At 34.1% G+C, this 26,180-nt stretch overlaps 2 protein-coding genes across 4 annotated transcripts in view; one reads left to right on the top strand and one right to left on the bottom strand.

The window, feature by feature from the left end:
- The window catches only part of LOC107710982 (monocyte to macrophage differentiation factor-like), a 27,231-nt gene extending 22,586 nt beyond the window's left edge, over positions 1-4,645 (top strand). For 2 of the 3 annotated variants that reach the window (XM_016515881.1, XM_016515883.1), the window contains exon 7: positions 3,370-4,645. In XM_016515881.1, the coding sequence (XP_016371367.1) occupies positions 3,370-3,573 (204 nt within the window). In that variant the 3' untranslated portion in view covers positions 3,574-4,645. The remainder of the gene's footprint in view (positions 1-3,369) is intronic. The other variant, XM_016515882.1, reaches the window with a different exon arrangement.
- A 4,376-nt stretch (positions 4,646-9,021) lies between these two features.
- LOC107710981 (hepatic leukemia factor-like) lies at positions 9,022-24,921 on the bottom strand. The gene is made up of 5 exons (XM_016515880.1): positions 24,596-24,921; positions 22,402-22,749; positions 10,682-10,893; positions 9,104-9,347; positions 9,022-9,039 (listed from the first exon to the last, which is right to left on the bottom strand). The coding sequence occupies exons 1-4, from the start codon at positions 24,708-24,710 to the stop codon at positions 9,132-9,134; spliced, it is 891 nt and encodes a 296-aa protein (XP_016371366.1). The 5' UTR covers positions 24,711-24,921; the 3' UTR covers positions 9,022-9,039; positions 9,104-9,131.
- Positions 24,922-26,180: the final 1,259 nt, after the last annotated feature.

Here is a 26,180-nt window from a genome sequence, read left to right on the forward strand (position 1 = left end):
TGAGCTTCATTAAACATCTGAAAATACACCTACAAGCCACTTTTGTAATCTTCTGTGCCACCTCTGTGGTACAAATTATTTTTTTAATACTGATTTTATTTGATTGGTAACTTATTCTTATTCTACTTGATTTTATTCTGTTGTTTTAATTAGAAATTTTAAAAAGATTATAAATATAATTCTTTTGAATTTGACATTAAAGATGACATACTTTTAATAAAGTTAGAAAAATGCCATTACAAAGGTGTAAAAGCAAAATTTCCTGTAAATCACTTTGAGTCAAATATCATCTCGTAATGGGAAGGCTAATATTTGATCAGAATTTGATTATTGATTAGAAGGTGCTCCTGAAATGTTTGACTGTGCTCCTAAAAATTGTTTTTATTTTAAAAGAAAAGTACGCGTAGAGCCCTGTTTAACCACTTTTTATTAATTTAAAAATTGAGAAATTCTCTCAAATTTAAATCTTTTACAAGAATTACAGCAAAAACCAGTTTGATGCAAGAATATATATTTTTATTAATATTTGAGAAATTGTATTTTAATATTACCAGTGTGAACTCCATTGACTTCAATGGATGTAATTAAATTCCTTTGAACACGACTGCTCAAAGTGGTCTACATTTATGAAACCTACACATTCAAAACCTCATTACTCTGAAATGTTTCATGTAAATGTTAAGTGTAAGTGAAAAGTTAAGTACTGTAACAGGTCTTTCATGATGCTACATATGCTGGGGTGTGAATTTGATAGGTGCTTGAAATTAAATAAATAGTGCTTTAAAAAGTCCTTGAATCTGGTGTTCATGAAAGAGTGGGAACCCTGTGTAGATGTAAATATCCAAATGTTAGTGCATCGAACATCAACAAAAGCCATAAAATGACTTCAGATGTATTTCTGTATTATAGATTTGAAGAAAACTAAATGTATAGTCACCATGATGTTTTATAGTGAAACAAGAAATTTCCAACCTTCCCTTGAAGGAAATCTGATCACCTTCACCTTTGACCCAGTTTTTGAGTCCTCAGGCTGTTCACGTTAACCTGTCACACCTGAAATGTTCACTATGCAACCGACTCATGCTTGAGCTGGGATTTCAGCAATTCAGAATCAAACACAACAGCATTTGAATTGAGTCACTGATACACCTGATTAGAATTGAATAAAACCTTTGTTACCACATGGACAATTACATGTGAATATCCCCAAAAAATTCCAGGTCATAGTTTACCCTAAAATCATATATATCACATATATATATATATATATACAGGTGCATCTCAATAAATTAGAATGTCGTGGAAAAGTTCATTTATTTCAGTAATTCAACTCAAATTGTATATAAATATACATGTTAGGAGAGTTTAATCACAAAATAAATTTTGGAATTTAAGTAGTGTAATAAGTGTATTAATATAATGCACTCAGAGATCTTTTTTCCTTTCATGTAATCCCAGTCATTTTTAATGTATTACTTATGAAAAATACTGTAATATTCATATTTTTAATTATTCTAAACTTTTTTTTTTTTTTTATATTTAAGATTATTTTTCATGAGTTGAGATAAAAATAAAAAGTGTCATTTAAAAAAAAATTTTTTTTGTAGTGTAACAGCTACGTTAATGTAATGGACTTATAAATGTTTTTCTGTCTTGTAACCACAGGTTTTTTTTGCTGTATTACTTACAAACAATACTAATATTAAAAATATAATATAATCATATATTCATATGATTCATATATCAATTTTCATTATTACTTGTGTTTTCTTTTGACTTCTAGGTGAAATATGATCCAGGCATAGTTTGACAGCTTTTGTGAGATTCACCCTTACATATACAGTATAAATACAGCACGTGTGTACAGTGTGCATTGTACAATACAATAAAGACTTGGGTTCGGTGTAGTAAGCAAACAGAGATGCTTTGAAATGTAATCACTATTGATAACCTTTACTTCGGGTTTGTTTGATGTTCGAGTCAAAAACAGCAGCAGCTCTGTGTTCATTACATACAAAATACAGCATGTGTCTCATGTCACAGACACTGACGCCACCTTGTGGTTAGGAGCAGTAGTTACACGTGCTTGAAAAAAATCCAGGGGCACCAAATAAAACTCCCTGCATTCAAAGCTCAACTTTTCCTTTGGCTTTTGGATTATTGCAAAAAAAATAACCTCTGTGACCAACAAAAGTTTACGATTCTTACACGTTCTGTTCATCATCAAATCTTCACAACGTTTATGAATTTTGACGCCTAAATGCAGTCAGCAGAAGTAAAAAGCTAAACGTTGGCTATAAATAAACTGCACCATGGTCACATGACTTCAACGTCACCATTGTTAAGCGTCTAATAACTCTTTTAATCCTTATTAACTGCCTTTTTCAAGACAAGTAAGTTTCAGAAAAAAATCACAGGGGCATATTGCTAGTGTATTTTTTTTTGTAGAATAAAACATGACAATATCTTGAGCTTAACCCTGAACTTAACCTGTGTTAACCACCGACCCTATTTCAGGCATTAAATCAAAAATCCATTAAAAAAAAACCATTGAATTGTTCAAATGTGAACTCGTTTCAGGGTGTCGGCCTCCAAAAATACTTCATTCCTGCAGCACTCCATATGCAACACCATCAAAACATTGTTAAATTACCTTTTACACATCTGAGATGTAAATATAGTAGATTACACTCTTAAAAATGAAGGTTCTTTATTGTCATTGATGCTTCTATGTAGAACCTTTTGTTGTAGAATAAAACAATTGTAGAAAATGTAAAAATGGCTACGTTTACATGCAACCAAATAATCCATTTGTAATCGGATTGACGGCTCAATCGGACTGAAAAGATCGGATTGAAGGGGGTGATTTATTCCTTTTCTAATACGATTGAGAGTGCATGTAAACACTCGATCGGATTGAACCCCGAAACTGAAAGGACTGCGCATGTGCAATGACGCAGAACTAGCGTAATGACGTATTACGCGCGGAACGAGCGGTTCTTCCATTTGAATAAAGTGTTGTATAAATGCGTGTCCTGTCATTATAAAACTCTCCTTTCACTCGCAACTGTGAAGTTGAACTTGACACACATGGTTCCATGAAGAACCTTTAACAATCTTTCCATTGCTTATCATGGAAAGAGGTTTTAAAATGTTCTTCACTAAGATAAAATGCTTATTTTAAGAACTGACCACTGAAAGGTTCTTTGTGGAACCAAACATGGTTCTTCTATGGCATCAATGTTCCTTTTTGGAACCTTTTAGTTTTATGGATTTTTGCCTGGTTTTCAATTTGTCAAATGTGTAAAAACACAACTTTATTCGATGTTTTTCATGTCAGTAACTGTGTTTGGTTCTGGTTTTGATCAGAGTAACACAGACGGGCTGTATGAGCTGGCGTTCGGAGGCTTGGTCTACTGCCTGGGTGTCGTCTTCTTCAAATCAGACGGTGTGATTCCGTTCGCTCACGCCATCTGGCACGTGTTCGTGGCTCTTGCTGCCGCCATCCACTACTACGCCATCTGGAAGTACCTGTACCGCAGTCCCCCGCTGGAGGACATCAGGGATGCTTGAGCTCCTCTCCCTCATCATTTCCTCCTCCATCACCAAAACATCACAACCGGATGCTCCAAACACCAACGTTTACCAGTACGACCATGCAATGTTTACGGTTTTCTAACCAACTGGGATCAGTGAAGTGTGTGTGTGTGTGTGTGTGTGTGTGTGTGTGTCGCAGTCCTGAATGCACATTTGCCACAGTTGCACCAAGACGACAATGTTTGTGTGTTTTCCCCATTTTCATCAGTATTTTGTAAATATATTCCACTGGAAGCAGATGAATTGTGATTCTTTTTGATATTTAATGATTTTTCCGTGCATTCAGTCACACACACACACACTCAGTAGCAGTTTCATATCATCTGTAGTGAATTACTTTTCTTTACTCGTGCGACTTTCTGTATCAAATCTGTATTTTTGCATCTCAACTCACTGGGTTTTTACTTCAGACGTACGCTAGTTGTTTTCTACAAAGCGCTAGTGGTTTTCTACACTCCTGGCGTCTCCTTCCCCCGTGTTTCTGCTCTTTCAGCAGGATTTGAAAGTGTTGCACAGAGCTTTTTTTCTAAGCAGCACTTTTCTAACAGGAAGAACCACTTCTCTTTCATACTCCATTTGCAGGCTGATGGCGGATAGAAACTATGTTGAATGCTTCTCTGCACAACCAGGTTTATGATGCTATAGGATGTTTTATCTCACCGCCTGAACCACCTTAAAGACATTTTGTGAAGTTTCTCAAATTTGGCACAATATTCGATGGGCTTGTGATTAAGAAGTGTTAGCCAATGACTTTTGAATGACATCCTACAATAACATCCTGTGTCTGTTATGATGAAAATGACAAAAACGGGTCAGATTTCACCCCCAAATCTTGAAAAGTTGAATTGCAAAAAAAAAAAAAAAAAGTTGAATCAGTAAAATTGCAGTTGCATTGCAAGAAACTAAAGCATACTATTTTTAGGACCATTATGTTTGTTTTTATTTTTTTTTTTTTTTTTTTGCGTTGTCATTCTCATGATGTTTTTCTTCTCATTACTATAGCGTTTTTATTATTATTATATATAAGTATATGTATATTTAAAATAAATAACGACTACAGTAATACATATATATATATATATATATATATAAATTAGTACTTCTGTAGCATTCATTAATCTCGACGTTCATCATTGAATATTTACCAAAATGTTAATATCATGTTATTGTTAATATTTAATGCACTGGAAACTTATGTGAACAATGAGCAACTGTATTGTTATTAACTAACAAAGATTAATAATTGCTGAAAAAAATATATTGTTACTTCATGTTAATACAGTGTGTTAATGTTATGAAATGAGAGTTTATAGTGAAATTACTGAAACCGCTTATTTTGAATAGAAATCGGTAAAGAAATGTACTGTTTAGAGACAAATGTATTAGCAAAGTAATCTAAATGCAAAAAAAGTATTGATATAAAGGAGAAATATATTTATTATATTTTTTAAAACATAATTACATTTTATTGCTATATTGTATTTTGTTTCATGTTATTTGTTATTATATTATTAATAATCCATGTATACTAATTATACATGTATTAATCATACATGTGTAATAATAATTTATGTACTGAAATAATGTTTTGGAGTGATTTATCAGTGCATGTTATTCCTATAAGAAAAACAAACAAAAACTTTTTGAATTATTTTAATCAAAATAATATACCCAACCTGATTTTAATCGCAAATGTTTATAATTCCTAGATCCTATAATTCCTAAATAGAACAAATAGGCTAATGTCTAGAATTCAGACAAACCAAGTTATGAAAAAAGACAATCACAGACGTTGAGAGAAAATCTGAAGTCTTTATTGGACTCTAAAATGTACAGAGAAACAAGGAGTCAAAAGGTGGCAGCAGAGAGTAAAGGTTCAGGTTTCTGCTTCCATTTGCGTGACACACAAGAGCAAACATCTCCAGCTTTGAGTCTCTCTCATAGACTGTCTGCAGGTGTTGCCTTTCAATACGGCGGTTTTTGTCTTTTCAAGACAAAGAAATTTTGGGGTCAGTCTGATTGGAGCAGCGCGGGAGCCCTTTCCATGCATGTTCGATCCGGTCCAAGTAATTTAAGCTTTAAAATGTGTGTGGAATCGTATGTTGCAATTCAAGGCACTGGACTAAACAGGTTCAATATGGTTATAGGTTCCGTTCAGGACTGAGGTGGGGAATTTTACCAAAGAAAGACGCCAAGCAGTTTCACACAATCTCACTGCGGTGTCCTGGAAAACAGGGAATAGCCTACTGCAAACATGAATTTATAAGATTACGCAAGATTGCCAAACTGTCCAGCTTGAGTTGTTTCTGGTCTAATGCCGCTTTCACGTGCTATCAGAAATTTCTAATTTCTGAAGTTGGTTAATAACGAATTAATCGAGTTCAGCTGCTTTGATGTCGAATGTGATCATATTTTGAATAAAATCCGGTTCGTTCACAATCCGCGCTAAATATCGAGATGGCTTGCTACTTTCAGTGAAATATGCTGCTTTCGCTGTGTAACATACATAACAATACACACCAATTTGTTATATGTCAATATGGACAATGCAGTCACATTCACCGTTTTTTTTCCCAGCGAAAATTCGCGTGCGAAATCCAATCATTCCAATAGGATTCCACGCGTGATAGCGAAAATGTTCATTTTCAAGTTGGTTACATGATATAGGATTTCTGTGTGAGCAATGCTATATACAGTTGCGTGACAATTGCAAATGGATATTTTGTGCGTGCGAAATTTCGTTAGTTACAACCATCACTACAACAATAGTTCTTTCCTCCGCCATGTTTAAAATGTATGATTCGCACAACTTGGAAAATCAGGTATCAAAATGGTTTCCCAGTCATAACTACAACCTGATAGGCAGTTCATGTCCAATTTGTTAATATTTACGATAATTTTGATAGCACATGAAGGAAGCATAAATGGTGGCCTAAGACTCAAACCTATTTAACCTGAAATAACTTTCCCATCTAACAAGGAGAGGAACACATTGGTGAAATGGTATTTTCGGGGGTCATTATTCACGAGAAGCAGTTTGGCTTAATCCTGGATTTATTTCAGTTTTGCACAGATAGAAACAGACTACACAGGGCTTTATACACGTGTCTCACATCTGCATTTATACCACAAACAAACAGACATGAGGAAGAAAATCAAGGGAAATTAAATGAAATAATAATAAAAAAAACAGCGTCATTTCTTCCCCATCAATCTTCAATAATACAAATCTGTGCTCATCTCAACTTTGGCCTGAACTGGGGCAGACGAGGACTTTTACTGTCGACAAAGTCACCAGCGCATCAAACGCAACTTCTGACCTGAAATCAGAAGTCCTGTATTTAAACCCTGTAACTTCTAATAGAATAAACAGAATACAAACTGATCTCAGACCAGGAAAAAAAAAAAAAAAACTTTTACAGAACCTTACGAAACCTTGTACTCAAACCCAGTGACTCCATCGACAACAAGACTTTTCTAACATTCAACCAAGCAAAAGCGCTCAGAGCTGCCGCACTAAACATTCAATATCAACACTCTGCTGTGAAAAAGACTCAATTATATAGACTAAAAAAGCATAGCCTTTAGATTTCCATTCAAAGAACCAATAGCAATACTGTAAAATGCTCTGTAATGAAACACAGCATCAAGAGTGTGAGTTAGACTGAGGAATTGCAGCTCCTTCCTATAGGAAAAAACTACTGATGTACAGAACACAGCAATATATATATAGATATATTTAATATTTATTACGAGTTATGGTTTGAGGTCCGGCTGCTAGCGTTCCCTGAGACAGAATACTAAAGGCTATTTGAATATGAGGGTGCAGAAGGTTTTTAATGCCCAAAATAGAGGACATGATGGCGGGTTTCGCATTTACTCCCAGTTATATACTTCATAATATCAAAACACTATGTCACTTAGCTTTGAATAATAGATATATATGTAAGCTATCATATATTTATCTTGCACTACTCTGGATTTGTTGTGCCTTGAAAATATTCACACAGTATTATATAGGAAAAATACTGTACAAAAAAAGCAACTTAGAATAGATTTCATATATATATATATAAACATTAAAACTCTGTTTTTATCAATAAATCTGTGTGCTGTATCTTTTGGTCTGCAGTAAACAAACTGATTTCAACCACAGTATTTGAGACAACACCGTCCTGCTCAACGAACGGCTCAAAACCTCTTAAAACACATTCATTACAGTCATACAGCCGACAGACATGCGAAGCTACAAAACAAAAAGGAAAATAAATCACTACAAATATCTGCTTGTACTGACAAATGAAAATTCTAAAACATGCTCTGGGTAAAAAAAAAAAATTATAACAATAAAAATAAAAAGATAGGATAGAATAATCATCCATCCTAAAAAAGAAGGGAAAAAAGAAAAGAAAAAGACCCATTCACAATTAGATTTAGGCTGCAACTCTGCAAAGTCATGCTGAAATATGCAATAAAACAATAAACAATCAGGAAAAATTACTATACAGCCATAACAATAAGAACAGCTATAACAATAGTAGTAATTAACAGCTGAATATTTTTGAAAAAATTTCTTCCATTCAAAAAAATAAAATAAAACGAAAGTCCATAAATATATCAGGCAGATTATAGTGTAGGTAGAAACATTGCACCAGATCAGATTGTGAAACACGCATTAGTGCAGGGAGTTAGAGCGAGACAGAAAGACAGACAAATATGGACTCAGCATTTTTGGAGGGAAAGTTTTGAAGGGAAAGTTTCCGCACTACAGCAGAAATTATGGCGCTATGAAACAGGCTAGCTTACATTTCATGTGTTTTGCCCTCTGAAGAGATTCAGGCTTATTGCTCTATGGACAATGTGGGAAAGACGCCAAAAACTACGCTGGTGTTGGTTTAAAAGAAATGGTGAAATAAAACAGACAAAACACATAGAATAGGAAAAGAACAAAACAAACATCATGTTCTGACGCTAGCTAGTGTTTTACACACTTCACAGAACGAAAGGTGTCGGTGCGTTACAGCTATTCAACTAAAATACATTAATATACGCAAAAAGAAGCTCGAGCAACAGGAAGTGGGCGGAGCCTCTGGGAAGAGGGGGGTGGGCCGAGCGGTTGATTGACAGACAGGAGGGCGAGCGGCGAGGAAAATATTTATCAGTCCATGTTACAGGTGTATAAAACACTCCAGAGAAAATCATTTCCAGATAAACGATCCATCGTTGGTGAAGGAATAAATGGACGAACGGAACAAATAAAAGGAAAGAGAGAGAAGTGAATGTGTGAAACTACACAAGAGGAAAAACACACACATGAAATACAAAATCAACTAAAGAACGCAAACTGGGTTTGTAAAGAGAAAAGTGAAAAGAGAAACGTGAAAAAAAAAAGAAGAGGAGAATTTGTCGCCTCTTAAAGAGGCACGCAGAAGTCCCTGGGGGGTTGGTGGTGGGCAGGGCATTTGTGGAGGTGGGCGGGGTTTGTGCGGGGTGGGAGGGGCTCGGGGGCGGGGTTTGTGTGAGGTGGGAGGGGCTCACAGAGGGCCGTGCCGCGCCTCGTATTTGGCCAGAACGTTCTTACAGCGGCCGAGTTCCTTCCGCAGGTCGGCCACTTCCTGTCTGAGCGCCATGTTCTCTTTCTCCAAGAATCCCGCACGAATGGCGATCTGGTTCTCTTTCACCCGGCGAGCGTCCCGGGAGCGTTTGGCTGCGAAGTTGTTCTTTCTGCGCCGTGCCCAGTATCTGTCGTCCTGTGTGGAGATGGAGAGAGAGAAACAAATGAAAAACGAGTTATCCGTTTGGCAGTGTTAATTTTGACAGCAAATTTTGATTTAGTTTTAGTCATCTGAATTAGTTTTTGTCTAGTTTTAGCCGACTAAATATCATACAATTTTAGTTGACTAAATTTGAAGTAGATTTAGTCGACTAATATCTAAAGGGTTTAGTTAAATTGTAATGCATTATTATTATTTTTTATTTCTGTTTTGTTTATTTTAGTACATCAGGTTAAGCTAAAGCTTATAAACTAAATGAAATAAAATACGTTTTTTTTTTAATTGATGTATTTTAGATATTTATTTCCTATTCTATAGATTTGTTTTATAATTTCAGTTAACATTTATTTGATTCCAATTAATGAAGAATATTTGTATGGTTTTAGTTTTAACTATAAAAACCTGATACTAGTCAAATGTATTTATGAAATAATATTTTGATGTTCTTAGTCTGTCCATCCTGTGATGGGGAATCCCAGACCGAAGCTACAATAGTTGTTAATTAAATTGAAATTAAATTAAATAAACTAAATACAGTTTATGTACCCAAAATATCAATAATCACCAGGAAAAAAGCTTGAAATACACTGTGACTCTTATTTTGAAATGTCTGCACTGTTGACTGTACAGTTTCAGGCTACTCATTCAAGTTCAGATTCTTACAACCGTCTAAAACATATTACCATATAAATATTGTATAGTAAACATTGTCATAATTCATCAACATTAGTTCATAAGAAATCGCTTCGCATAAATGCACGCTATTCATTGATTACAACCCGCACTGAAGCAGTCAGAAGCGCTGCTGCGTGAGCCTGTAGAGCGCGCCACAGCGCCGCGTTTTCTCGCGGTTAATGTTCGTAACTACCACGTAAAACATTAGTCCTGACTGAGTCTGTATATCTTCCCAAATCGTCCTTCCCTAACATTTTCGTCTCGTTTTTATTTGTTAACAGAAATTAGAGTATATTTTAGTTTTTGTTTTTGTCATTAAAAACAGTTTTTTTTAGTAATCGTCTCGTTTTCATCGGTGAGAAAATGTTGTTGATGAAAATTATGACGAAAATAATCCATCAACGAAATTAACACTGCCGTTTGGAATTTCCGCTGGTGACAAAATTCCACTAAAGATTCTATTCCGCAAAAATTCTTTAAAAACAACCAAAAAAAAAAGTATTATTTTTTACATTTTCTGACATGTTTTTAGACAGATTTAGATTTAGCCTACAGTCACATGACTCGTGACTAACTCTCTGATTGGCTGCTCTCTGTCGTCTCTTTGCGCGTCATGCTTCAGTGTTTATGTTTACCTTCATGTCCTCTGGAATGAAGATCTTGCGCGCCTTCTTGATCATGGGCTGCGGCTTCAGCTCCTCTGCTGAGAATTTGCACTTGCGTGGGTCGAAGATTTCCTGTCCCGGGACGCTGGAGAGGGCGAGGTCGGCGGGGTCGGGCTCGTACCTGACCGGAACCTGGATGGAGTCTGGATCTATGGGACTGGGTGTGTCACGTGAGGAGAGAACTGAGGGAGAAAGACCGAGACAGAGAAGAGAGAAAACCAATCAGGATTTGTTTAAACATGTTTATTAGCATTATAGAAAGGAAACTTGCTCAGCAAGTTTTCTTTATATAAAAGAAATAGCATAATTAAAACATTAACATCATTATAAAATGCTTATTAGACCAGAGAAATTTATTTTAAAAAGTAAAAAAAAAAAAGGATCAAGTTTCATGTCCTGTTGATTTTTGGTTATGTGCAATACCACTAGTGGACACATGAACCCACCTTATAGACGCACATATTTACAAATATTTAAAATTGGATTAAAAATCGAAATAATACTCATCTCAATAAGTAATAATGATTAATAAAAAATACTATAAAAATAAATATTAGTTTTATAGTTGTTTATTATAATTTTCGCTACAAAGTAACACTAATAATAATAATATTTGTATGTTTATAAATAACGAGATATATATATATATATATATATATATATATATTGTTTTATAATAGTAATAAATAATTTTACATAATTGTATATAAACAATTATTATTATTATTATTATTACATTATTAGTTGTTGTTTTATAATATAATTTGAACTACAAAATAATAATATGAATAATAATATGATTTTTAAATTATTTTATAAATACATTTACTTATATATAATAATGTAATATATTAATATAATAATGTAAGTAACTAAGCTTATTGCCTTAAAAACACACTGCATGCACACTGATGCAGTAAAGGTGACTGCGTGATTGATTGACGTCAAACACAAGAGCAAGCGAGTGTGTTGTGAATGTGTGTGTGTGTGTGTTCGTTAGTGAAGGATTAGAAGATCAAATTAAACTCTTGACTGATTTAAGGGTCATTAAACAGGAGCGGAGAGCCAGGAGCTGGCAAACGTCCACACACGCAATCAAACACACACACACACACACACACACACACACACACACACAAAATCCTACTGAAACACACACTAACACAACTTTAACTGCACGTAACGCAGACACTCTGAATCACACAACCAGAATATACAATTAAACTCAAAAGCTACTTGTCCTTCATGAGCCGCAGCAAAATGAATATGAGGAGCTGTACAGAAACACACAGCAGGGGTCAGAGGTCACAGCTGTAAGCAATGGGAGGTTTTGTCATGACCCAGATTGCTGCTTAAGCCTGACGAAGCTCTCTCTCTCTCTCTCTCTCTGTGTGTGTGTGTTTCCCTGCCAGATTACAAACCAGTAGACAGTAAATCATGAACGACTTTATCTAAACTGACCCGATCAAGACCCGCTTTATGACGGTCAAACGGCCAACATGACTCAGGACTTTTTTTCTGAGTGAGATGTAATGATAATATTGACTTATCTTGACTGCCTTTAAATGATCATATTATGCATGTTCATGCTTATGAGACAAAATCCAATAATAATAATAATATGTTATCATATAGTATAATTATGAGTGACTGTTTAGGGTCTACAAGTAGGATAAGAAATATTCAAGACAATACATAATATATAATAAATAATATATTATTAATTCATAATAAATATTAATATAATTCTAATAAGTATTATTAGTATTTAAAATAGTATAATAAAGTAATATAATCTCTAACTATAATAAAACATATAATACTATATTTATTATGTACTAAATATACTATATTACTATATTATGTTATTAATATAATAATTAGTCATCATTTACAATCATTTAGGATCATCTATCTATAGCAAACAGAATAAAGAGAATATATTCAGAGAAAGATTAGACTAGGCTACGATTAAACATTATTTCAATATTGCACCTGCAAAGAACAGAAAGTAAACAGTCACTTAAACAAGTTTAATGGTTAGTAGAAAAGCCTGTGAAATGAAGTGTGTGTGTGTGTGTGTGTGTTTCTAGATCTTCCAGACGTATTCCTGTATAACAGCTCTGATCTCCACACGACGCCATCTGAATAAACCTCAGTCTGTTCATCTCCGTCAGTCAGAGCGTCTGATCTGGCCCTGAGGGGTGGAGGTCTGCTGGCCAATCACAGGCCTCTGTCCGGAGCGGAGGGCGGAGTCTGAGTGCTGACGCAGTGAAAGAAAGCATGTGAGAGTGCAAGTGCTGGGTGGCACAGTAGCCCATCACGGCAGAACACAAGATCCAGGGGGCGTGGTTGGATCCACATCTAAAGGGTGGAGATTGGTAGGTTTAGGGGTGGAGATGGGTAGGTTTAGGGGTGGAGATTGGGAATGGTTTAGGGGTGGAGATGGGTAGGTTTAGGGGTGGAGATGGGTAGGTTTAGGGGTGGAGATGGGTGGGTTTAGGGATCAGGGGGTGTATATGGGTGTGTTTAGGTATATGTAAGGTGGGAGGAGTTGGATCAGGATCCAACCACGCCCCCTGGATCTTGTGTTTTGCAGTGAGGACCATCTCGGGTGGAAGAGTGTACAGGGGTGTGATCGTGACCGTCCCATGAACCCCAGCCTTCACTTCCTCAAGCACACACACACACACACACGGAGGGAAGGGAGGCATCTGCGCTCGGGGAAGTGGACGGCTGCTGGAAAAAAAACGCCCTAACAAGCCCTATTTTAACCTCTGGTAGGAGCACTGATAAGAGGTGAAACGAGCCGTGAGCAACGGACGTCAGCGAAACTGACACAAAACCAACATCTGCCATAAAATGAGCTGCTATTAAAGTCTTAGACTCTGAATGTCACTGCATTTGACAAGCAAGTACTGTTTACTGTACAGAAACACCACAAGCACACGAAAAAGAGACGTATACTATATATACTAATATGTATAATAAATGTAAATGTAAAATATTAAGGAAATTAAGGCAAAAGGTAGAAGAACAATGTAAATAATAATAATAATAATAAAATTTAAAACGGAATATAATGTCTCTATCCAAATATAATATATGATAATAAGACAAATATAATGCAATAAAATATGAAAACAAAGTGACTTGAGTGTCCAAGTATTATACTATTATAGTTTTCATTAAAATTAATAATAATATTAATGTTTTGAATCCATTTTAAATATATATTTTCTGTTTTAATTTTAGTTAAGGTTTCATTAATTTTGTTGTGAGTTTTTGTCAGTTTTAGTAGTTTTTTATATATAATGTCTACATCATTGTTTATTAATTTTTATTTAATTTTAATTTTAGTTATTTTAGCACGTCCTGAAATAAAATCGGAAATGTTGCCTTGCTAACTTGCCAATATATAATTTTTAATCTAGTTAATGTGTATTTTATTTCAAGCAACATAAATGTTTTTTAATAAATTTGAGTCAAATTAAAATTTCAATACAATTTTTATATATTTTTTTATTTTAATTTTACATTTGTAGTAATTTTGATGGGTGTTTCTCTCTCTCATTCATTTTAATTTCAGTTTCAGTACATCAAATTAATTAAAATGAGAAATGTTTGCAACTTGGCAACTACCAGAAATAAAAAAAAGTTGATTTTATTTTAGTTAAACTATAATAAGCCTGGTGTCCAAATAAGTTTTTGAGTTCAGTAAGTGTTTTCACTTATTCTAAATTGACAAGAAACTCACTAAAACATTCTTTGTATTCAATTTCATTTAAATGTGTGGTATAAAGCGGTTACGGAGAGTTTTAAGGAGCAGCGGACTGCAGATAAGAGCCACTAATAGGATTTAGCGCGAGGAGCAGCTTTCCATTGGCTGTGTGCTTCTGGACTGTTCCACGGTCCAGGACTTCATCCGATCAGGAATTCTGATCTTTCCTGAAAACACGAAATCCCTCTGAAGCCGCCAGCAGTGAGGAAGAGCATCGGGAAGCCTGGTTTATTTGAGTCAGTCTGTTTGTTTGGACAGTTTGTTGGAAAGAACTGGTTGAAAATACCTGATTCCTTTGAGTCAACAGTAGTGAGTAACTCAAACACACAGCAGACAGCGACACATATATGTTTGCTTACTTTTGTTTATATCCTATGTTTTTATATGCACCTTTTTTGATTTTGAATGTTGCAGTTGCAACATTGACCAGCAGGGGCTGAACTACACTACAATTTAAAAGTTCAAAAATTATTATTTTGATTAAATTGTACAGTTTTTTTTTCAGCAAGGATGCATTGAATTGATCAAAAGTGACAGTAAAGACATTTATAATGTTACAAAAGATTCCTATTTCAAATATGTACTGCCCTTTTGAACTTTCTATTCATTAAAAAATCCTGAAAAATCAAATGCATCACAGTTTCCATAAAACTAGGAACTGTTTTTAACATTTGAAATGTTTCAGCATATTAGAATGATTTCTGGAGGATCATGTGACACTGAAAACTGGAGTAATGATGCTGAAAATTCAGCTTTAAATCACAGAAATAAATAACATTTTACAATATATTGATATAGAAAACAAATCTTTTTAATAGTGATAATATTTCACAATTTTACTGTTTTTACTGTATTTTTAATCAAATAAATGTAGCCTTGGTGAGCAGGTGTCAGGACATTGTTTCTGCCCTCTGTGTTTGTTTATAAAGTGAAAAAAAAGTGACGTGACGTGGCCAAGTATGGTGACCCATACTCGGAATTAGTGCTCTGCATTTATCCCATCCAAAGTGAAGACATTTATAATGTTACAAAAGATTCCTATTTCAAATATGTACTGCCCTTTTGAACTTTCTATTCATTAAAAAATCCTGAAAAATCAAATGCATCACAGTTTCCATAAAACTAGGAACTGTTTTTAACATTTGAAATGTTTCAGCATATTAGAATGATTTCTGGAGGATCATGTGACACTGAAAACTGGAGTAATGATGCTGAAAATTCAGCTTTAAATCACAGAAATAAATAACATTTTACAATATATTGATATAGAAAACAAATCTTTTTAATAGTGATAATATTTCACAATTTTACTGTTTTTACTGTATTTTTAATCAAATAAATGTAGCCTTGGTGAGCAGGTGTCAGGACATTGTTTCTGCCCTCTGTGTTTGTTTATAAAGTGAAAAAAAAGTGACGTGACGTGGCCAAGTATGGTGACCCATACTCGGAATTAGTGCTCCTCAATCCATTCTGGTGCTCAAAGCTGATGAATAACCTCCACCCGTCCTTGTTTCGCTCTGCTATCTACTGCTAACAGTACATAAACACTAGTCCTCTCCCATCTCTCACGCACATAGAGAGCGAAGTCTACTGCTGACAGCCGCTCGCACCGACAGACATTCACAGAGACATTCACAAGCTGAAGAGCGAAAGACGTGTGGAGCAGAACTGCAGCTGGATACTGCACAGAAAGCACACGCACTCAGAAGTGAATTATTTAGCTGTACATCTGATTTGAGGCAGCGAACATAATGTAGAATAGTCATTTGTATTTGCATTTAAGAAAAGAAAAATGGAAAGAAATTGAAATAAATGCATGCAACTACTGTAAATGTAGTATTTAATAATGCATTTTTTTTTTTTTATTCACTAACATGTTCATTCACATCCGTATGGAATATTTAAAAAAAAAAAAAAAACCTAGCTTTTAATGAATTAAAGTTAATACATTTATTAAAAATGCCAAAATATATTAGATACATATAATATTAAATAATACATTGCATATATCACATAATACATTTTAGAAATATTTAATATTTAAAAATATAACATTTTTATTAAGTTCTCTAAAAACGATGTGGCAAAATGTATAAACATTGCTTAATTTACAAAGATTATTTAACTGATCACATTTTCATTTTATGAACCATGGTTGAAGAACGATTAATCGCAGAACAAATGTAATTAATGTCATAAAATATTAAATATATAATATTACATAATATAATATATTATAAATTACAATTCGGTAAAAATGTTTACATTTAATATTTTAAAAATACAAAATATTCTTATTAAGTGCTCTGAAAACAATGTGGCAAAAAGTTTCAAAACTTTATTTACGACGATTATTTAATTTATTATTTATTAAATTTAAAGTATTTTTTAAACTTTGAATATAAAATATATTTAATATTACATTAATATTATTAAATTAATACTAATATTGCACAAAATATTCTTAAGTTCTCTGAAAAAAAAAAACCAAGTATAAAAAAAATTATAAACATTTTTGGATGGCTCTTCATTTGCCAAATGTATACTACATAATAAAGAATAATTAGACAAAATTAATTGTGCAATTATTTGTGTTGAATTTCTGTGAATTGCAACTTAGTAAATTCTCTTGTCAATTTAATTTAGATGCAACTTAAGCCCGTTTCTAAAATTAAACTCTGCAAAACAGCAGTACGGTGACTCTGCAGCCTACATCCCAAAACACAAGCTCTGTTGTGATAACACTTTTATCTGTGCCTATCTCTCTATTTCCCTCCGGGAGAGTGTGTGTTTTCTGCTCGAGCGTCGCGTCAGCGGTCGCACGTGAATCGGCACGACGCAGGCAATGTGAGTCTCATTGAGAACATACTGTACTTCTGCTGCGAGAAACACAGCCAGATACACACACACAGGTGGGAGGGGCGGGGCCTAATCAGAACGCTGGAAAGGAATGGGAGGGGCGTGTCATTCTCTCTCTCTCTCTCTCTCTCAGCAGCGCGGCACACGCGGACGCATGTGTTGATCACATGGCCGCACACGCTGCTTTGAGAACGCGCTGGTTTCACATGAGCCGAAATGTGCAGAACAGAGCCTGAACCGCCCATCTAGACAGAAAACACACACACACACACACACACACACACACACATGTAAACGAGCACTGAAGACTCACAGTGAAGTGAATCTGTCGTGTGTGAGGTGAGACCGCGGTCAGACGCTTTTACAGCATCGCTTGTGTTTCAAACGAATATATTTCAAGCCTATTAACCGAGAATTACAGAGACCCGTCTAATGAAAGCAGGCACAGGGTTACTGTACACACTCTACACTTGTATTCCCTTGAAGTGGCTATAAAGTCAGCAGGTTGTTGTAAATCCTGGCAGATAAATATTCCCAACTGCTTTCAGATGCACCGTGTCCAAAACATCAGAGGATGAATATCGTGTCAAAACATGCCTGCTTCAATATTTCAGCAAATCAAAACAAGGAGAAAGAAATGTCATTGATATTTACACACATGATATGGAACGCTATGAAAAACATGGATGATGTTAAAAATAATAGTTTGAAATGACATTTACAAATATGATTTAATTTATGCATCTCATTAAATTTAACTTTCTTTTCATGGTGGAAGAACAATTAATTTTTCTGAATGAATTTATTCAGCATGTCATATTAAATAAATACATTTAAATACATAAATATATGTAAATTTTAATAATTTTTTATTTAAATAAAACAAGTAATATTTTATATATTAAAAACGTATTTATTTTAAATATAAAAATATGTAGAATATTTTAAATAAAAATACAACATATTGACTTTTTTTTTTTTGAATAGAAGAAATTCGTATCAAGTTTTTAGAAAGGTTTTGATGGCTTTTGAGATTTTTCATTTCACTTCATTTTTAATCACTTGAAGTGGCTATAAAGTCCAGATTTGATAAATCCTTACACTTAAATATATTAAACTGTCAACTTCTCTCTTAACATCAAAAATGTCAATAAAATGTTATAGAAATATATTCCTACATATATGAATAAATTAATCTCCTGAAACCTGTCGAAACAGGTTATATTTCACTACTATATTATATTATATTATTACAAATGATATAATATAAATTAGCGATAATTAATTATATAAATTTGTAGATTTAATAAACATAAAATCTACATATTGCAAAAAAAATACATAAATAAATAATAATCAATTATTGTAATTGTATATTAGTTATATACCTTGGTAGCATTTACTGTGCTTTTAATTTATGCTCATTTACGCTTGCTTGCATATTTATTTCTTTATTAATACTGTTTAAAAGTACGTTTTCATTGTAATTCAGTATTGAGAATTTAGGGTGAAAATGTGCTTAATTATTAAGGTTGCAATACAAAAAAAAAATCGTAATGGTCATGAACATATGCTTGATTTTCTTTATGCAAAATACTATTCTTTTTTACTCATTTTGATTTTGGGGATTACATGGGCCGTGTTTTGTGAGATTTACACACATGATCTCCATGCATGTATGTAGGAGTGTGCTGGGTGTGTTTGTTTGTCATTGCTCATGCACGCGTGTTTAAATACCTGCATTACTAACATCCATAAACTATCTGCTGTAGTTCGGTGTGTGTTATCAGGATGAATGTCACACGCATTCCGCCTACATTAGCCATAAACCATAACATGATTTAATGCACTAACTGCATTTATGCAAATTAAAGGCGTAACGCATGCCGTTGGAAATGTGTCTAATTTGACATGACAGGTTTAATGGCTGTCAAAGTATGTGTGAAAGTCACTGGTTCATGAAGGCATGTATGATCAATGTGACTCTGACGGCTCCTCAGTTACGTTTAACTAATTACATTTTCATTTTATGAACCATGGTTGAAGAACGATTAATCGCAGAACAAATGTAATTAATGTCATAAAATATGAAATATATAATATTAAATACATATAATATTACATAATACAATATATTATAAATTGAAATTGAGTAAAAATTTTACATTTAATATTTAAAAAATACAAAATATTCTTATTAAGTGCTCTGAAAACAATGTGGCAAAAAGTTTAAAAACTTAATTAAATTTATTATTTATTAATCTATTATTTTAAAAACCATGGTGGAAGAATAATTAATTTCACATAATCCATGTATTAATATTTATTAACTCATTTATTCAATTATTAATGTCAATATATTTTAATAAATATTAAATACATATATTATTTAATAATATATTCTAATGTATTTAAATATAATTGTATTTAAAGTATTTTTAAAATAAACTTTGAATCTAAAATATATTTAATATTTTTAAAAACCATGCTGGAAGAATAATTAATTTCACATAATCCATGTATTAATATTTATTAACTCATTTATTCAATTATTAATGTCAATATATTTTAATAAATATTAAATACATATATTATTTAATAATATATTCTAATGTATTTAAATATAATTGTATTTAAAGTATTTTTAAAATAAACTTTGAATCTAAAATATATTTAATATTAAATTAATATAATTAAATTAATACTAATATTGCACAAAATATTCTTAAGTTCTCTGAAAAAACAAAATCAAGTATAAAAAAAAATAAAAATTTTTTTGGATGGCTCTTCATTTGCCAAATGTATACTACATAATAAAACAGTTACGTTTGGGAAGATGCATTCATAGTCGGAGTAACAAAACGCACATCAAGCATGTGCTGTGATACATACTGCACTAGTGCAGCAAATACCATCACTATTTTTTTTGTTTCATGATTAAAAATAATAATAATAATTGAACACCTGTAACTGTGTAATGCACCAATGAATCAGTATGAGCTGTGTTATGTGCATGTGCAAACTGTCTATGGTTTTTGTTGAAAAAGTGTCACAATCATAATACAGGTCCCAATATAAGCATTATAATGCATGTAATATAATGCATTTATGTCATTTATACAGAATAAATGTATACAATACATCATAATATATATTAAAATGGATTTAATACTAAATACATATACTATTAAATGCTACTGTTAAATAATATCTTCAAGTATTATGCATTGTACATTATTATACATTTAATTGTGCATTAAAAAAAAGACATAATTATATTTTAAATATACATTTTTTTAATAATAAATACCTAATAATCACAAAATATTGATCAAAATAAATGCATATATTATCAAACATATATTAAAAATATGTACTTATATATTTTAAAATAAAAATATTTACATTTAATTTTATTTTTTGTAATTTACATTTCATTTTATTTTGTAAACAAAATAAAATGTATATTATTAAGTACATATAATATTAAATGACACTTAATTCAAATGTTTTTTTTGTGCATTTTAAAAATAGCAATTATTTGTATTCAAAATATTTGCATGTAGTATTAAGAACATACAAAATATTGACAGTAAAATGCAATATATATTTTCTAAGTTCTTCAAAACAATGTAGCAAATATATTGGACTAGTGTAGCAAAAAACATCACTAAGCTTTTTTTATTTCGTGATTTTAAAAACTGGTATTTTTTACGTCTATCACTGTGTAATGCATCAGTATGAACTGTACCATGTGCAAATCATCTATGGTTTTTCTTACTAAATCTGCAGTGTCATATGTGACTGTGACTGTGACGTGACATGTGGCCAAGTATGGTGACCCATACTCGGAATTAGTGCTCTGCATTTATCCCATCCAAAGTGCACACACACAGCAGTGAACACACACACACCGTGAACACACACCCGGAGCAGTGGGCAGCCATTTATGCTGCGGCGCCCGGGGAGCAGTTGGGGGTTCGGTGCCTTGCTCAAGGGCACCTCAGTCGTGGTATTGAAGGTGGGAGAGAGCGCTGTACATTCACTCCCCCCACCTACAATCCCTGCCGGTACGAGACTCGAACCCGCAACCTTTGGGTTACGAGTCCGACTCTCTAACCATTAGGCCACGACTTCCCCCATATGAATTCAGATGCACATTCTTCCTGTTTTCCTCTGCAGCCTCTAAAGAAAAACAGGCTTAAAGAAAACATATTGGAGTGCTACTTGCTGAAAGGACCTCCGTTTAATAGTCCCAGAAGGTGCTCTTTGGTAGGGTTCAAAATTATATCTATAGAAACTACGGATCCAAGGCACTTCTTCCAGTTCCAAAATGTTAAAAAGCCTTTATTAAAACATGGCTCACTCTAGAAACATTAAAAATGACTAGAACACTGCACACTGATGCATTTCGGCCATCCAGCCTTCCTCAGAGTGTGTCAAATCAGTTGCTCAATAGAAATGGGAGAAACCAAAATACTCATTACAGGGGGGACCAATTGGTCATTTTTAATGTTTCTAGAGTGAGCAATGTTTGAATAAAGGCTTTTGAACATTTTGGAACTGGAAGAAGTGCCTTGGATCCGTAGTTTCTATAAAAACAGGCTTAAATTGATCTGAAAGGTGGCAGAGATAAAGCTGCGAGCGCAACATGATCCGCAAACACCTGACCACATGGACTTCAACCAAACACACAAACGCTTCAGTTTTGGGTTATTACACTGGCGAATCTTTAAAGCTCTACAGAGGTCAGCCAACACTGATGATTAACCAAGGTGACACGCAGAAGATGATAAACTCAGCATACTCTTAAAAAGAACGGTTCTTTATTTGCACCGATGGTTCCATGAAGAACCTTTTCATTCCACAGAGGGTTCTGTAGATTCTAAATATGTTCTAAAAACAGTTCTTTTTTTTAGAACTGTTCACTCAAAGGTTCTTTTTGGAACCCAAAATGGATCTTCTATGGAAACCCCACTGTTTTTAAGAGCGTAGGTGAACAGAAACAGATCGGATGCTTTCGGTGTCGTTTCGAGGCTCGGGTCGGTACCTGCTCTGCTGGGACTCTGGAGGCAGTTCTGGCTCACGATGCCGGAGTGAACGGACGCGGCCGTCCGGTTACTGAGATCCACCACCGAAGGCGTGGGCGGGGCGGAGGGCGGCTGCTGCTGCTGCAGGGGCTGCTGGGAAGGCTGGCTCTGCTCGCTCCCAGGGTTGGCGGGAATATTGTTCTCCAACAGAAACTCCTCTAAATCCATATACTCCAGCTGGAAGTTGTCGCCGTCGTATGACAGGGTCTTGTCCCACAGCGTCGGGCCCAAGAAGGCGGACTGAGGAATGTTGAGAGCAGTTCCATCCTCTTCCAAATTCTTCTCCTTCTCTTTCTCTTTCCCAAACCCTGGAGGAACAAGATGGAGGTGTTATTGTCACTGTCCAGCTAAAAAAATTACAATTTTGTCATCGTTTATGCATATTTGTGTTGTGTTGCATGCCGATTTTAATGAAAACATTACAGCATTCAAGTCATTTTTCACTCTCATTTCACTGGAAATGTGCTTAACTGACATATAAAAAAATATTCCTTATTTTCTTTATGCAAAATATTATTTATTACACCTTTGTGTTGCCCCAAACCTGCATTTATGCTGGTATGTGCAGAACAGAAAAAAAAAAAAATTATATATATATATATATATTTTTTTTTCTGTAATAAATTAATAAGACTTTGGGGTTAAAATGTGCTTAATTGTCATGATTTTGCAATGCAAACTATTGAACCCTAATATTTCTTAAAATAAAATGTTTTTATATATTACACATTTATGTTGTTCCAAAACTTTATTTAATTTATGCTGATTTGAATAAATAAATTACTTTATTAAAGTAATTTTACACTGTAATGTGAATAATGAGAATTTGGGGGTAAAAATTGGCTTAATTTTCTAAATTTAACAATTTTAAAAAATCTTAATAAAATATGCGTAATGTAAAATATTATTTTTATTATTTATTACACATTTGTGTTGTCCCAAACCAACATTTCATTTATGCAGATTGTATTAACAAAAAAGTTATGCAGTAATTATTATTTAGGGTGAAAGTGTAAATTTCAAAATGCAAAAAATATTTATGAAAATATGCAAAATATTTTATTAATTTATTTTTTTCCCCAAAACGGTTTGACTTCATTTTTTCTGTTAAACACTAAAGAAGGAATGTTGAGCTTTATTCAGGCACTTATTTTTCATATAACAAAAGTTGCTGCTCAAGTTCCATAAACAAGCACCACAGAAGTATCCAAATTTGATTCAATTTAAATCATTTTACGCAGCTTTTTACAACACGCACTGTACCAACGCATCTTAAAAGTGGCCCATAACACAGTATTGCACTCTATTCAAGGTCTGCTGAAGTCATACAACAGCGCAGTCTTTTTACCAGCTGTTACTTTTATGGTGCTTTTTGTGATTTTGGTGCTCAGCCCTGGAAAAGAATGGCTATTTCTCAGCACTTCTCCAGAAAAGAAAGAAAGCACAGTTTTAGAAAGAATGCCATGAGAGTGAAGAAACCGGGTGAACCGATCCAAAAATGCAACCAAATAAACATATTTATTTTGCACACTGAAAAAAACAGCATGCATATGTTATAGCTTGCCAATGCACGACCTGCTTATGTGCATCCAAAGATAAAACAGCTTTTTATTTATACTATAAACGTGTGATGAGAATTGAGGTACTGTAGCACAAAAACAATCAGAGCCTCTCAGTGGCGCCCTCTATAGGGAACTATAAGTACAAATTATCTCCATTGCGTGCGAACTTCATCTATCCAAATAAAGTCAGTATCGGTTGAGTAGACTTTGCTTATTCTTTCTCTTTGTGAGCAAATGCTTAATAAACAGCAAAACAAGCGTATTTTAAGCAGGTAACATCATGCATTCCGGCTAAATCCAGTGCGAAATGGATTTATGTTTGCGCGTAAAATGAATGCATTGCACTGCAATGCAATGCAAATATCAACATAAATATGATAATAAACATAATTTTCCATCTAAAATCACATCAGAATTCAAATCAATTATACATGACAGCATGCAGGCATGAGCAGGTACTGAAAAACACCGTGATGTGACGCGCGTTTACGCGCAGATTATAATGAAAGCAAAGCGCGCACCGCGCCTGACACCCAACAGCTGACGCAGAAGACCATTTAAACTTTCCAAAGCAACATCCACCCACCTTTACCTTCATCGTGGTGGAAGGGCAGCTTCATGGGGTTCTCCAGCAGGGATTTCAGGACGCCGTGGGTCGGAGGTAGGAAAGTTGGGTTTATAGAAAGAGGTCGAGACATCTTCTCCATCGCGTAAAGGAGAGATCAGTCTACCTGAAGAAACGAAATTTAAAAAGCCAACTTATTAAAATAAAAGCTCTGCAGTGAGTTGTCGGAATACAGTCCTCAGCCCGTGCGCAGCACTGAAGAGCAGCGGCTGTTCTGTTCTCGCGCGTCCGTGATCTCGGCTGGCTGGAGCGCAAAAGCGCAATTGATTCGCAGTTCCATGTGCGAAGACTGACGTCCGTGACGTCAATGGACAGGCCAAATTGTTGAATAGAGCCCCGACCAATGAGAGCGCGGGGGCGTGTTCTTCAATCATGGCTTGATACATTGTTGCACGTTCTCGATTTCATTCAGATTATTGCATTGTAACCACTGCAATGTATTTACCCCGGGCTGTTTTTAATATCAGTAAAAAATGTGAGAGGAAGTACACATGAAAATAATAGAATGATTTAATATCATTAACTATTCTATTTATTCTTGATGCATAATTACTACCTCGAAATGGATTCAATTAATATTGAATATTGAAACACTAAACATTATAACATTGTTATTTTAGTATTATTTTTATGCAATTATAGTTTATACTTATAGTAATATTTTAATTAGCCTTTATTTATATATTTTCATTTTTAATGTTTAGCAATTTTGTTATGGACTTTATTATTATTACTAATTAGGTCCAATTATTTTTTATTTATATATTTTGTTTTAGTTCATTTTAGATTTTATTTATTTCCATTTAGTAATTTTAGTGCTTTGACGGAAACTTATTTCAGTTTATCATGGCGACATTTCTATTTTTTTATATTAATATTGCATTTAGTAATATTAATATTTAATATAATAATATTTATCTAGTTTTATTTCAATCAACAACCATGCTTTTAGTTTTAGTTAACAAAAACAAAACTGTTCCAAACCTAGTGATCTGGAACTCTCTACATAGGCAGAAGCTTTCTGTTGCCTTACAATGCTGCCTACATAGGCAGAGAGACAGACAGAAGAAGAAAATAAAAATCAGGAATAAAGTTGAACTGAATGCATTGTTTTATACTAAGCCCTCCCGCATTCTGACCTCCCTAAACACAAAACCATCTTCTTGGAATGGCCAATGCTCCCTGACTACACAGTAACAGCCAGTGTTAGTAACCAGCAGTCACCAGAAAGAGAACACGCATGCATGTGATTGGTGGAGAGTTGCGTGCGCGGAACGGAACATCCAATCCCAGCGAAGCTGCTGCGCAATGCGCTGAATTTAGGATCATCTGTGCAGCGTTCAGCCCTAGGCTGGAACTGACCTACTTTTGTCCAATAGCAGCAGCCAGTCGGTAATTCCGGTAGGAGCAGTGCGGGCCACGGCACATTGAATGTCATGTGTTCGCGATCTCTGTAGAGTGAGTCTGTGAAAGCAGCTCCAGCTCTGACTTCACGTCTGCACATTTACACTGATGACCACAACATCAGTGCTCTTGTGGAAATCAGCTTTCA

Source organism: Sinocyclocheilus rhinocerous, unplaced genomic scaffold (genome assembly GCF_001515625.1).
Source record: "Sinocyclocheilus rhinocerous isolate Xijiao unplaced genomic scaffold, SAMN03320098_v1.1 scaffold146, whole genome shotgun sequence".
In the NCBI taxonomy this organism is placed as follows: domain Eukaryota; kingdom Metazoa; phylum Chordata; class Actinopteri; order Cypriniformes; family Cyprinidae; genus Sinocyclocheilus; species Sinocyclocheilus rhinocerous.

Excerpts from the sequence above, each read along its gene's own strand:
- LOC107710981 (XM_016515880.1), bottom strand. The coding sequence starts at position 24,710 with ATGGAGAAGATGTCTCGACCTCTTTCTATAAACCCAACTTTCCTACCT. Across the intron at positions 22,750-24,595 it reads GCCCTTCCACCACGATGAAG|GGTTTGGGAAAGAGAAAGAG; the intron begins GTAAAGGTGGGT and ends TTGTTCCTCCAG. Across the intron at positions 9,348-10,681 it reads TCATTCCAGAGGACATGAAG|GACGACAGATACTGGGCACG; the intron begins GTAAACATAAAC and ends ATCTCCACACAG.